The sequence below is a fragment of the Somniosus microcephalus genome, unplaced genomic scaffold (assembly GCF_052327205.1).
Source record: "Somniosus microcephalus isolate GS21.2 unplaced genomic scaffold, FLI_Smic_1.0 unresolved_chr4, whole genome shotgun sequence".
Taxonomy (NCBI): Eukaryota; Metazoa; Chordata; class Chondrichthyes; order Squaliformes; family Somniosidae; genus Somniosus; species Somniosus microcephalus.
In genome coordinates, this window is record NW_028225182.1 from 34,017,519 (window position 1) to 34,030,056 (window position 12,538).

At 47.1% G+C, this 12,538-nt stretch overlaps 1 protein-coding gene across 1 annotated transcript in view; it reads left to right on the top strand.

Moving 5' to 3' along the window:
* Positions 1-12,538, top strand: part of LOC147090495 (voltage-gated potassium channel subunit beta-2-like) — a 75,672-nt gene that overhangs the window by 27,867 nt on the left and 35,267 nt on the right. Inside the window, exons 4-7 of the mRNA XM_085977034.1 lie at positions 6,382-6,461; positions 7,763-7,807; positions 11,424-11,468; positions 12,074-12,117. Of these exons, the coding sequence (XP_085833160.1) occupies positions 6,382-6,461; positions 7,763-7,807; positions 11,424-11,468; positions 12,074-12,117 (214 nt within the window). The remainder of the gene's footprint in view (positions 1-6,381; positions 6,462-7,762; positions 7,808-11,423; positions 11,469-12,073; positions 12,118-12,538) is intronic.

Genomic DNA, 12,538 nt, shown 5'->3' on the forward strand with positions numbered 1-12,538 from the left:
ATTCTTTCTTAGGTAAGGGGACCAAAACTGCACACAGTACTCCGGGTGTGGTCTCACCAAGGCCCTGAATAACTGTAGTAAGACATCCTTGCTCCTGTACTCAAATCCTCTTGCAATGAAGACCAACATACCATTTGCCTTCCTAACTGTTTGCTGCGCCTGCATGTTTGCTTTCAGTGACTGATGTACAAGGACACCCAAGTCCCTCTGTACATCAACATTTCCCAATCTATCACCATTTAAATAATACGCTGCCTTTCTGTTTTTCCTACCGAAGTGGATAACTTCACATTTATCCACGTTATACTGCACCTGCCATGTATTTGCCCACTCACTCAACTTGTCTAAATCGCCTTGAAGCCTCCTTGCATCCTCCTCACAACTCACAATCCTGTTATGTTCATTAATAACTAGACATTCTTATTATGAACAGCTAGCTTCTAGCTAGTCAATTATTCAGTACACGTTCTCTAGGTACAGCATCTGTAGAGATTCAGCATGTGTGCTTCTGTGTGCAGGCAGCCATCTTGACTACTGCCTTGTGGGTAGCCTAGTGCATCGTGGGTAGTGTAGTCTTAAACACATACAACTAAATATACATCTCTACGGCTCCATCTAGTGTACCACTCTAGAATGACATGTTATTGATCATTACACCCCCTTTTCTTTGAGGTTAACAAAATCAATATCAATCAACTTTCAAGAAAAATGATAAAGATGATATCAGTAACACTTTTGTTAGTGCTCTATAAACATAAACATTTTCACAACAGTCAATACATTTTCAATATAGTTTTTTCTTTGTACTCAAAGATTAAGTCTATCAGGCTTTTTTACTACACATGTGGATCTTCTCAGCACGGGTAAGTCTGATGTGTTTTCATGAGATTGTTCTGGTGGTGAATGACAAGATTCAGTTGCGGCATTGTCATCAATCTGCTCTTGGATAGTTTCTTGTGTTTTCAGGAGGGAACGGCGGTTCCTCCTGAGAATCTGTCCTTCCTCAGTTCTAACAGTGTATGACCTTGGTCATACTTCCTCAAGAACTGTAGCTTTCCTGTTCCATGCATCTGGATCCTCAATCCTGACAACATCATCCCTTGTCAATGGTTTTAGAGTTTTGGATGACTTGTCATAGTATGATTTCTGTTTCAGCTTTAACAGTTGAAGTCTCTGTCTCAGTTCCTTACTCTGCTTTTCTTTTGCACAGCAGGGTAGCGTGGTGCGCAACTTGCGACCCATAAGTAGTTCAGCAGGTGAAGAACCACAGTCTAAAGGTGAGGCTCGGTAGCTCAGCAGGGCGAGATAAGGATCAGACTTGCTTTCTGTCGCTTTCTTCAGTAGCTGCTTGAGAACTTGAACACCTTTCTCTGCCTTACCATTTGACTGAGCATACAAAGGACTGGATGTGATGTGCTGAAAGTCATACTGTGCTGCAAACTGTTGCCACTCCTTACAGTTGAAGCACGGACCATTGTCGCTAATGGCAATCCTGGGAATTCCATGTCTGGCGAAGATGGATTTCACATGCATTATGACACTGCTTGCTGTTGTGCTTGAGAGCAGCGCCATCTCAGGGTAGTTAGAATAGTAGTCAATCACTATTAGATATTCTTTACCATTTAAATGAAAGAGGTCCATACCAACCTTTTGCCATGGTGCTGTTGGTAAGTCAGCTACTATCATTGATTCCTTTGTTTGTTTGTTTGGTGTTTCTGACATGTCTCACATTTGCCTATCATGTTCTCAATGTCCTTATTTATGCCAGGCCAATAAATAGTGTCTCTTGCTCTCCTTTTGCATTTTTCAATTCCGAGGTGTCCCTCATGAATCCTTTTGAGCATGTCTTGACGTAGAGCCTGTGGAATGACTATTCTGTTCTGTTTTAGTAATAGTCCACTTGCGACACTCAATTCTGACCTTATGTGAAAGTATTTTGGACAGGAACCTTTTGGCCAATCATGATGAATGTTTTCTATTACTGTTTGTAACACTGTATCTTTTACTGTTTCTTCTGCTATTTGCTTTGATTTTGTGTCTGACACAGGCAGCGCAGCAGTGACCATACTCACATGAACATCCACGTCTTCTTCAGTAGAGCTCACATGACTCATTGTGGGTGCTCGGGATAGTGCATCTGCTAACACTATGTATTTGCCTGGTGTGTAGATCAGTTCAAAGTCATATCTTTGCAGCTTCATCATGAGTCGTTGAATCCTTGGAGACATCTCATTCAGGTTCTTTTTTATGATGGCAACCAGTGGGCTGTGGTCTGTCTCAACTGTGAAGGTGGGAAGTCCATATATGTAGCCATGGAACTTTTCTAATCCAACTACCAAGCCTAGACATTCCTTTTCAATCTGGGCGTATCGACACTCAGTATCAGTCATAGACCTGGAGGCATAGGCAACAGGCTTCCAATCTTCACCCTCTGCTTGTAGCAAGACCGCACCTAGGCCATCTTTTGATGCATCCATTGACACTTTGATTCTCTTTGTTGGGTCACAGAAAGTGAGTACAGGTGTGGTTGTCAGCACTGTTTTGAGGTTCATCCACTCTTGTTCATGTCTTTCTGTCCATGCGAACTCATTTGTTTTATGTAGCAGGTCTCGCAGACAGGTTGTCTTGGCTGACAAGTTAGGAATGAACTTTCCAATGAAGTTTATCATCCCCATGATGCGTAGTACTCCTTTTTTGTCAGTGGGTCGGGGCATTTTGAGTATGGCGTTTACTTTTTCCATATCTGGCTCTAGTCCTTTACCAGATAGAATATCTCCTAGGAAAGTGACTTCCTGGATGCCAAACTGACACTTGGCTTTGTTGATCTTCAGTCCATTCTGGCGTATGCTCTGTAGCACTTTAGTCAGTCACTCATTGTGTTCTTTCAGTGTGGAGCCCCAGATGATGATGTCATCAACATAGACCCGAACTCCTTCCAGACCTTCAATTATGTGTTCCATCGCTCTATGAAAGATTTCAGATGCAGATATTATCCCGAAAGGCATTCTGAATAAACAATACCTGCCAAATAGTGTGCTGAAGGTACAGTATTTGGTGCTCTCTTCATCCAGTTTTAGTTGCCAAATTCCTTGTGAGGCATCGAGCTTTGTAAAGTATCTGGCACCTGACATTTCACTGGTGATTTCTTCTCGCTTGGGAATCTGGTAGTGTTCACGTTTTATGTTTGCATTTAAGTCCTTTGGATCCATGCATATTCTTAGATCATTGTTCTTTTTCTTTACACATACCATGGAGTTAACCCAGTCTGTTGGCTCTTCGACTTTCCTGATGACTCCTAGTGTGGTCATTCTGTCCAGTTCATTCTTGAGCCGGTCACGCAAGGGTGCTGGAACTCTTCGTGGAGCATGTACCACTGGCTGAGCATCCTCCTTTAGCTGGATCTTGTAAGTGAATGGTAGAACTCCAAATCCTTTTAACACATCCTGGAAATTATTTACTACAGAATCCACTGAGTCATCTGGTCTGTTTATGGTATAGTTTATACGGTATACTCTCTTGACCAGTTCTAAGTCCTCACAAGCTTTGTCACCCAGTAGTGAATCAAGTCCTTCAGCCACAACAGAAAACATGAGATGATGCACTTTGTCTTTGACTGTCACTTTAAGTCTGCATACACATAAGCTATCTATTTTTTGTCCATTATAGTCCTTCAGTAGTACTGACTTTTTCTGTATTTTGGGCTTTTCTTTCATGTTTTTAATGTCACTCATACTGATTAAGTTTGCTTTTGCCCCAGTGTCTAGTTTCAATGTAACTAATGCTCCATTTACCTGCAGTGGGATCATCCATTTGTCCTCTTTTACTGCATTAATTTTATGTTCAGCATTGTCCATATCTGAGGGCTGCATATTTTCTGTATCATTTTTGACATTGTCACATGACACCATTCGTACAAAAAATGTCTCACTTAAATCAGTGTCCTCAATCATATTGACTTGTTGCCCTTTCTTTGTTGTTACTTTTGAAAAGCATTGTTTGGCAAAGTGATTCTTTCCATGACATTTTGTGCACATTTTTCCAAACGCTGGGCATTGTTTTAACTGGTGTTTGTAACCACAGCGTTTACAATTAAAATTCCTTCCTCCGATTGCTTTTCATTTCTGTTCTGCCCATGTTTCTTCCCTTTGTAGGACACAGCACCGACAGCAGCACTTACTACAATTGCATCATTATTGATTTCACTGAAAGTCTTCGCGTGCTGTCGAGCTAGCTCACTGGCTTGGCATATTTTCACAGCATTTTCCAATGTCAGTTTGGTTTCTCTCAACAGATGTTCCCTGACCATTTTATCCTGAATACCAAACACAATCTGGTCACAAATCATGGATGCTTTCAGTTCATGAGAAATTACATGTCTGTGCTTTCAGTTTCAGATCGGTCACAAAGCTATCAAAATCTCATTTTGCCGCTGTGTCCTCGAACGGAACACGTATCTTTCATAGGTTTCATTCTTTTTGGGAGAACAATGTGTATCAAATTTCTTTAGCACATCGTCTAAATTTTCCCTGTTCTCCTCTGGATTAAATACAAATGTATTAAATACCTCTATCGCCTATGGGCCTGCAACCGTGAGCAGCAACGCTATTTTTCTTGCGTCTGGCTTCGTACCGAATCTGATGGCAGCAATGTAGAGTTTGAATTGTTGTTTGAAAGTCCGCCAATTGTAGTCGACATTTCCCGTGAGATTCAAAAACTCCGGTGGCCTCAAATTCTCCATGTCGCTTTTCACAATTTTCAGCAGATCTTCACCAATCCTGGTACCGTGTTATGTTCATTAATAACTAGACATTCTTATTATGAACACAGCTAGCTTCTAGCTAGTCATTTATTCAGTACACGTTCTCTAGGTACAGCATCTGTAGAGATTCAGCATGTGTGCTTCTGTGTGCAGGCAGCCATCTTGACTACTGCCTTGTGGGTAGCCTAGTGCATCGTGGGTAGTGTAATCTTAAACACATACACCTAAATATACAGCTCTATGGCTCCATCTAGTGTACCACTCTAGAATGACATGTTATTGATCATTACAAATCCCACCTAGTTTCGTGTTGTCGGCAAACTTGGAAATATTACCTTTGGTTCCCTCATCCAAATCATTGATATATATTGTGAATAGCTGGGGCCCAAGCACTGATCCCTGCGGTACCCCACTAGTCACCGCCTGCCACCCCGAAAAAGACCCATTTATTCCACAGACAGCAATGACGGAGGCTATTCGGGCCATTGCCCCTCTACCCTCTCTCTGAAAGTCCCATTCCCCTTGTCCTGTCTCCAGATCCTTTAAAAATGCTCTTTGTCAAACATTTCTCCACTGACCTTTTTAAAAGCTACCTGGATTCCGTTTCCCTCGCTGTTTCTGGTCACGTCCTAACAACACTGTGTAAATTAATATTATTCCAGCCTCTCCCTTCGATAATCCGGTGATGACCCTCAACCAACCAGTGGAAATGGTTATTCCCAATTTACATTACTGGAACCCCTCAACATCATCAACACCTCTCTGCCCTTACTTCCAGCCGTGGCTCAGTGGGTGGCACTCTCTCTCTCTCTCTCTCTCACTTACCAGTCAGAAAGTCGTGGGTTCGAGTCCCGCTTCAGAGACTTGAGCCCATAATCCAGGCCGACACTCCCAGTGCCAGTGCCGAGGGAGCGCCGCACTGTTGGAGGTGCCGTCTTTCGGATGAGACGTCAAACCGAGGGCCCTGTCTGTCCCTCTCAGGTGGATGTAAAAGACGGGGCCACTAATGGAAGTTATCCCCGGTGTCCTGGGGCCAATATTTACAGGAAACTTTCGATTTACCGGCACCTAAATAACCGGAAATCTCGGTTAACCGGCAAAATTCAGGAGTAGGTTCCGGTAAGTTTTACTTCATATTGTACTTGTGTTCCTCGATCTGTTGCTGTGCAAGGGTGTGGCTGCAGCTGTTGCTAAGCTACAGAGACGCTTGGAACTTGTGGCCATTGTTCTGAGCCTGTTGCTAAGCAACAGGGTTTGTTGCTTTATACGGAGCTCTCAGCTCTCCGTATCTTTTACTATAGCTTTCGGTTATCTGGAATTTTTGATGAACCGGCACCACGTCGGTCCCGTCGGTGCCAGATAAAAAAAAGTTTCCTGTATCTCTCAACCTAAAAATAGATGATCTGGTCATTATCACATTGCTGTTTGTGGGAGCTTGCTGTGCGTAAATTGGCTGCCGCGTTTCCTACATTTACAACACTGACCACACGTCAAAAATTTGGCTATGAAGCGCTTTGGGGTGCCCTGGGGATGTAAAAGGCGTTATATAAGTTGTTATATTGTTAGACGAGCCTGTTTTTGTTTGATGCTTTCCCGTGCTGTTTTTTCACCCTTCTCCACAGGCAGCTGAAGAGATCTTGACCGTGGCCTATGAGAATGGGGTCAACCTGTTCGACACCTCGGAGATCTATGCTTCTGGCAAGTACGTCACACAGAACTCCAACTGATTTTCCGATGGGGAAATTGGGCCCGTATCATTTCCTTTGCATTGTCGAAAAGGGTCGAGCTCCACAGCGCAAGACGCCAGGGCCTGGAAACTGGTCCACGCGGCCCGTCCCCCGCCATTTTTCGGGCGCTGCTCGGCCTCCTAAGGCCCCAAAATGGCGGACAGGAAGCGCGCGCGTGTTGCCGTCCGGAATTGCGCCGCCCGCCATATCGGGGGACGATACACAAGAGGCGAACCTCCTCATTGAACTGCTCCTGGGCCTGGCCAAAGTGGCCATTAACAGGTCCAGGCAGCGGGCGGTCGAAGGGGATCGTTCGGCCCAATTGCCCGCCTCTGTTCCGCGGCCATGTTCACGCCCGGGTGGCCCTGGAGATGGAGCACGCGGTGTCCGCCGGCACACTCGAGGCATTCCGCGGCCGGTGTGCGCCGCAGGGACTGGAGTGCATCGTCACCCCCAGCAACCAAATTTTAATTTAATTTGTTAAGTTTTATTTAAAGTTATTTTAGTTACAGTCTATTTGTTTATGTACCCATCAGAAGAGTACACAAGAGACGATCTTTAAGTAGGCATTAGGCTCATTTGCATATGCAAATAAAGGGCCGAACGCCTGTTCGTCACCCCTGATTCCGGCCCCGATCTCCACTCTGCTCCAACTCGTCCCCATGACCCCCGATCTCCCCTCTGCTCCGACCCCTGACCCCTGACCCACGGCCCCAATCTCCCCTCTTGCTCCCCGATCCGACCCCTGATCCCCAGCCCCCGATCTCCGCTCTGCTCCCAATACGACCCTTGGCTCCAATTTCCCACTCTGTTCCCGAGCCGAGACCCTTGACCCCCCGACCCCCTACTTCCCTCTGCTCCCGATCCGACCCCTGACCCTATCTTGCTTCTGCTCCCGGCCCGACCCCTGACCCCCGGCCCTGATCCTCCCTCTGCTCCTGATCCAACCATTGACCCCCGACTCCAATCTTCCCTCCCCCCCCCCGCCACCCCCGATCCCAAGCCCCGGGCCTAGTGAGTGAAGGCCTGATGTGATAACTTTTTAAAAAAATTCTTGGGGTATGGGTGTTCCCCTTTTTGTTGAACCAAATTAACTGGAACTTAATAAAACTTTTAACTAAAACTTAACAAATTAAATTAAAATTTGGTTTGCCGGCGTGATGATGCACTCCAGTCCCCGCAGCACCCACCGGTCGCGGAAGGCCTCAAGTGTGCCGGCGGGGATGTGGGTGTTGCTGGCACCTCTTTCTTTGCCTCACTCTCCCTCTCTTTCTAGGGCTGAAGTCATACTGGGAAACATCATTAAGAAGAAAGGCTGGAGGTAAGGATGATTTTAACTTTCAACATATCTGAGGGGGCCTGACAATCCTGTTCGGGATTTGATTCATCCACTCAGGTGAAAATAACAGCCCCCTCCAAAAAAAAATCAATCAGTTTCAAGCCTTTCAGGAGTGAACTCAGGAAGCACACAAAGAATTATAGAGTCACAGAAGTTTACGTCTCTGAAAGAGGCCATTCGGCCCATCGTGTCCATGCCGGCCGAAAAAGAGCCATCCAGCCTAATCCCACTTTCCAGCTCTTGGTCCGTAGCCCTGTAGGTTACGGCACTTCACGTGCATATCCAAGTAGATTTTAAATGCGATGAGGGTTTCTGCCTCAACCACCCTTTCAGGCAGTGAGTTCCAGACCCCCACCACCCACTGGGTGAAAAAATTTCTCCTCAACTCCCCTCTAATCCTTCTACCAATTACTTTAAATCTCTGCCCCCTGGTTATTGACCTCTCTGCTAAGGGAAATAGGTCATAGAAACATAGAAGATAGGAGCAGGAGTAGGCCATTCGGCCCCTCAAGCCTACTCCGCCATTTAATGAGATCATGGCTGATCATCCAAACTCAGTACCCTGTCCCTGCTTTCTCCCCATATCCCTTGATCCCATTAGCCTTAAGAAATATATCTAACTCCTTCTTGAATATATTTAATGAATTGGCCTCAACTGCCTTGTGTGGTAGAGAATTCCACAGGTTCACCACTCTCTGGGTGAAGAAATTCCTCCTCATCTCAGTCCTAAATGGCTTACCCCTTATCCTTAGACTGTGACCCCTGGTTCTGGACTCCCCCACCATCGGGAACATCCTTCCTGCATCTAGTCTGTCTAGTCCTGTTAGAATTTTATAAGTTTCAATGAGATCCCCTCTCATTCTTCTAAACTCTAGCGAATATAAGCCTAATCGACCCAATCTCTCTTCATACGTCATTCCTGCCATCCCAGGTATCAGCCTGGTGGATCTTCGCTGCACTCCCTCCATGGCAAGAACATCCTTCCTCAGATAAGGCGACCAAAACTGCACACAATACTCAAGGTGTGGTCTCACCAAGGCCCTGTACAACTGCAGCAAGACATCCTTGCTCCTGTACTCGAATCCTCTCGCTATGAAGGCCAACATACCATTTGCCTTCTTAACCACCCGCTGCACCTGCATGCTTACCTTCAGCGACTGGTGCACAAGGACACCCAGGTCTCGTTGCACTTCCCCTTTTCCCAATCAATTGCCGTTTAGATAATAATCTGCCTTCCTGTTTTTGCCACCAAAGTGGATAACCTCGCATTTTTCCACATAATACTGCATCTGCCATGCCTCTGCCCAATCACCTAACCTGACCAAATCATACTGGAGTTTCTCTGCATCCTCCTCACAGCACACACGCCCACCCAGCTCTGTGTCGTCTGCAAACTTGGAGATATTACATCTAGTTCTCATGTCTAGATCATTAATATATATTGTGAATAGCTGGGGTGCTAGCACCAATCCCTATGGTACCCCACTAGTCACTGCCTGCCACTCGGAAAAAGACCCGTTTATTCCAACTCTTTGCTTCCTTCCAATCCACTCTATCTAGGCCCCTCATAATTTTATACACCTCAATTAAATCTCCCCTCGGCCTCCTCTGTTCCAAAGAAAACAACCCCAGCCTCTCCAATCTTTCCTCATAGCTAAAATTCTCCAGTCCCGGCAACATCAAAGGGCCATGGAAACCTGCAACTCTCTGCCCCCAAAAAGCTGTGGCTGCTGGGGGTCAATTGGAGCTTTCAAGGCTGAGATCGCTCGGTTTTTGTATTGAGCGTTATGGCACCAAGGCGGTTAAATGGAGTTGAGGTACAGGTCATGATCTCATTGAATAGCGGGACAGGCTCGAGGGGCTGAATGGCCTCCTCCTGTTCCGAGGTTCCTAAACATAGAAGATAGGAGCAGGAGTAGGCCATTCGGCCCCTCGAGCCTGTTCCGCCATTCAATGAGATCATGGCTGATCATCCAAATTCAGTACCCTGTCCCTGCTTTCTCCCCATATCCCTTGATCCCTTTAGCCTTAAGAAATATATCCAACTCCTTCTTGAATATATTTAATGAACTGGCCTCCACCGCCCTCTGTGGCAGAGAATTCCACAGGTTCACCACTCTCTGGGTGAAGAAATTCCTCCTTATCTCTGTCCTAAATGGCTTACCCCTTATCCTTAGACTATGACCCCTGGTTCTGGACTCCCTGGCCATCGGGAACATCCTTCCTGCATCTAGTCTGTCCAGACCTGACAGAATTTTATAGGTTTCGATGAGATCCCCTCTCAATCTTCTAAACTCCAGTGAGTATAAGCCCAATCGACCCAATCTCTCCTCATACGTCATTCCTGCCATCCCAGGTATCAGCCTGGTGAATCTTCGCTGCACTCCTTCCATGGCAAGAACATCCTTCCTCAGATAATGTGACCAAAACTGCACACAATACTCAAGGTGTGGTCTCACCAAGGCCCTGTACAACTGCAGCAAGACATTCTTGTTCCTATACTCGAACCCTCTCGCTACGAAGGCTAACATACCATTTGCCTTCTTAACCGCCTGCTGCACCTGCATGCTTACCTTCAGCGACTGGTGCACAAGGACACCCAGGTCTCGTTGCATTTCCCCTTCTCCCAATCTATTGCCATTCAAATAATAAACCCCTCCCCCTGTCCCTGGAACACCCTCCCTAAACTCCTCTCTCTCACTCTTTCCCCTCTCTTCTGAAAACCCATCTCTCGGTCACATCCCCAGCTCTACGAAAGCAAAATACTGCGGATGCTGGAGATCTGAAATAAAAACAGAAAATGCTGGAAAGACTCAGCAGGTCAGGCAGCATCTGTGGAGAGAGAGAAACAGAGTTAACGCTTCAGGTCGATGACCCTTCGTCAGAACTGGAAAAAGCTGGAGATGTAACGGGTTTTAAGCAAGTGTTGGGGCCGGGAAAGGGGGGAGGGGAGGAAAGAACAAAAGGGAAGGTCTGTGATTGGGTGGAAGGCAGGAGAGATTAAATGACAAAAGGGATGATGGTGCAAGGCGAAAGGAGGTGGTAATGGGACAAGTACAGAAACAAAGGATGGGTCTAGAAGAGGTGTAAATGGGAATGGCAGAATCATCAACAGCTGCCGTCTGGAAAAAATGGGGGCAGAGATTACAATCTGAAATTGTTGGAACTCGATGTTGAGTCCAGAAGGCGGTAAAGTACCTAATCGAAAGATGAGGTGCTGTTCCTCGAGCTTACGTTGAGCTTCAGTGGAACAGTGTAAGAGGCCGAGGACAGAGAGGTCAGAGTGGGAGTGGGGCGGAGAATTGAAGTGACAGGTGACCGGAAGCTCGGGGGGGTCACGCTTACGGGCTGAACGGAGGTGTTCCGCAAAGCGGTCACCCAATCTGCGTTTGGTCTCCCCAATGTCGGGGAGGCCGGTTGAAGGTGCGAGGCGAAAGGAGATGGAAATGGGACAAGTATAGAAAGAAAAGATGGGCCTAGAGGCAACAGCAGAATCATTACCAGCACCCACCCTATAAGGAGTCCTGGGGTGTTTCCTAAGTTGAGACATTAATAATGCAAGTTGTTGTGTTAACCCTTTCCTTCTCTTCCCATGCAGACGGTCCAGTTTCATCATTACCACCAAGATTTACTGGGGCGGACAGTGAGTATTTGATGGGCGTCGTGCACATCCCCAGTGCTGTGTGTTCTAGTTTCCTTCCTCCCCCACCCTCACTCCACCCCCTTTCTTCACCTCAAGGCACTGACCCAGTGCCCGCAGCCCACCAGGACCCCGCCCAAGCCAGCCTGGACGGCGAGCGTCACCAGAGGGGCCATCATAGCCGAGTCTGATCCCGTGCTCAATGGATGTCCAGACTGTGACCCCTGGGGTATTGGTGGGTGGGTGATTGGGGGGGGGGATTCCCCTACTGAATTGTCGGGTGAGGGCCGGGTTCGGGCTTGGCGGTGACGCCCTCTGTGGTCGAATAGCCCTTGCTGATCAAGGCAGGGTGGAGTTGGGTAGCACAGCCCACGGTCGGGGCGCACCCGTGCACGGAATGGCCGCACAGGCGGGGTATCGGCGGGGGAAGGCGCTGGGGGTGGACATGCGGAACCCGAGCCCCAAGCAAGGGGTCCGGAGAGGAGGGGAGGAAATTAATGAGGTTAAAAAGCGTGTATTCTGTTCGGGACCCCCTGTGTCGGCGCCCGAGACCCCCCCCGCCCCTCAACTCACCGTTCACAAAACATTTCTCCTTCTTCTTTCCACAGAGCAGAGACAGAGAGAGGACTCTCCCGCAAGCACATCATTGAAGGTACCCACATTCCCACCTCCATCCCAGTAAAGACTTGCATTTATATAGCGCATTTCGGCGCCTCAAAGCATCCCAAGTCACTTCACAACCAATGACGTACTTTTTAAAGTGTAGTCACTGTTGTAATATAGGAAACAGAGCAGCCAATTTGCGCACAGCAAGTGTTGTTTGGACGTATGTAATGATTTAAAGGGACGGGGAAGTTCGTGGGGTGTGGAGTGGAGGGTTGCGGGGGGGGTGTAAATACTTTTAAAGCAGGCGGGGGTCTACATACAACTGTAGAGGGCGTTGGTGAGACCGCACCTGGAGTACTGCGTACAGTTTTGGTCTCCATATTTAAGGAAGGATATACTTGCATTGGAGGCAGTTCAGAGAAGGTTCACTCGGTTGATTCCTGAGACGAAGGGGTTGACATATGAGG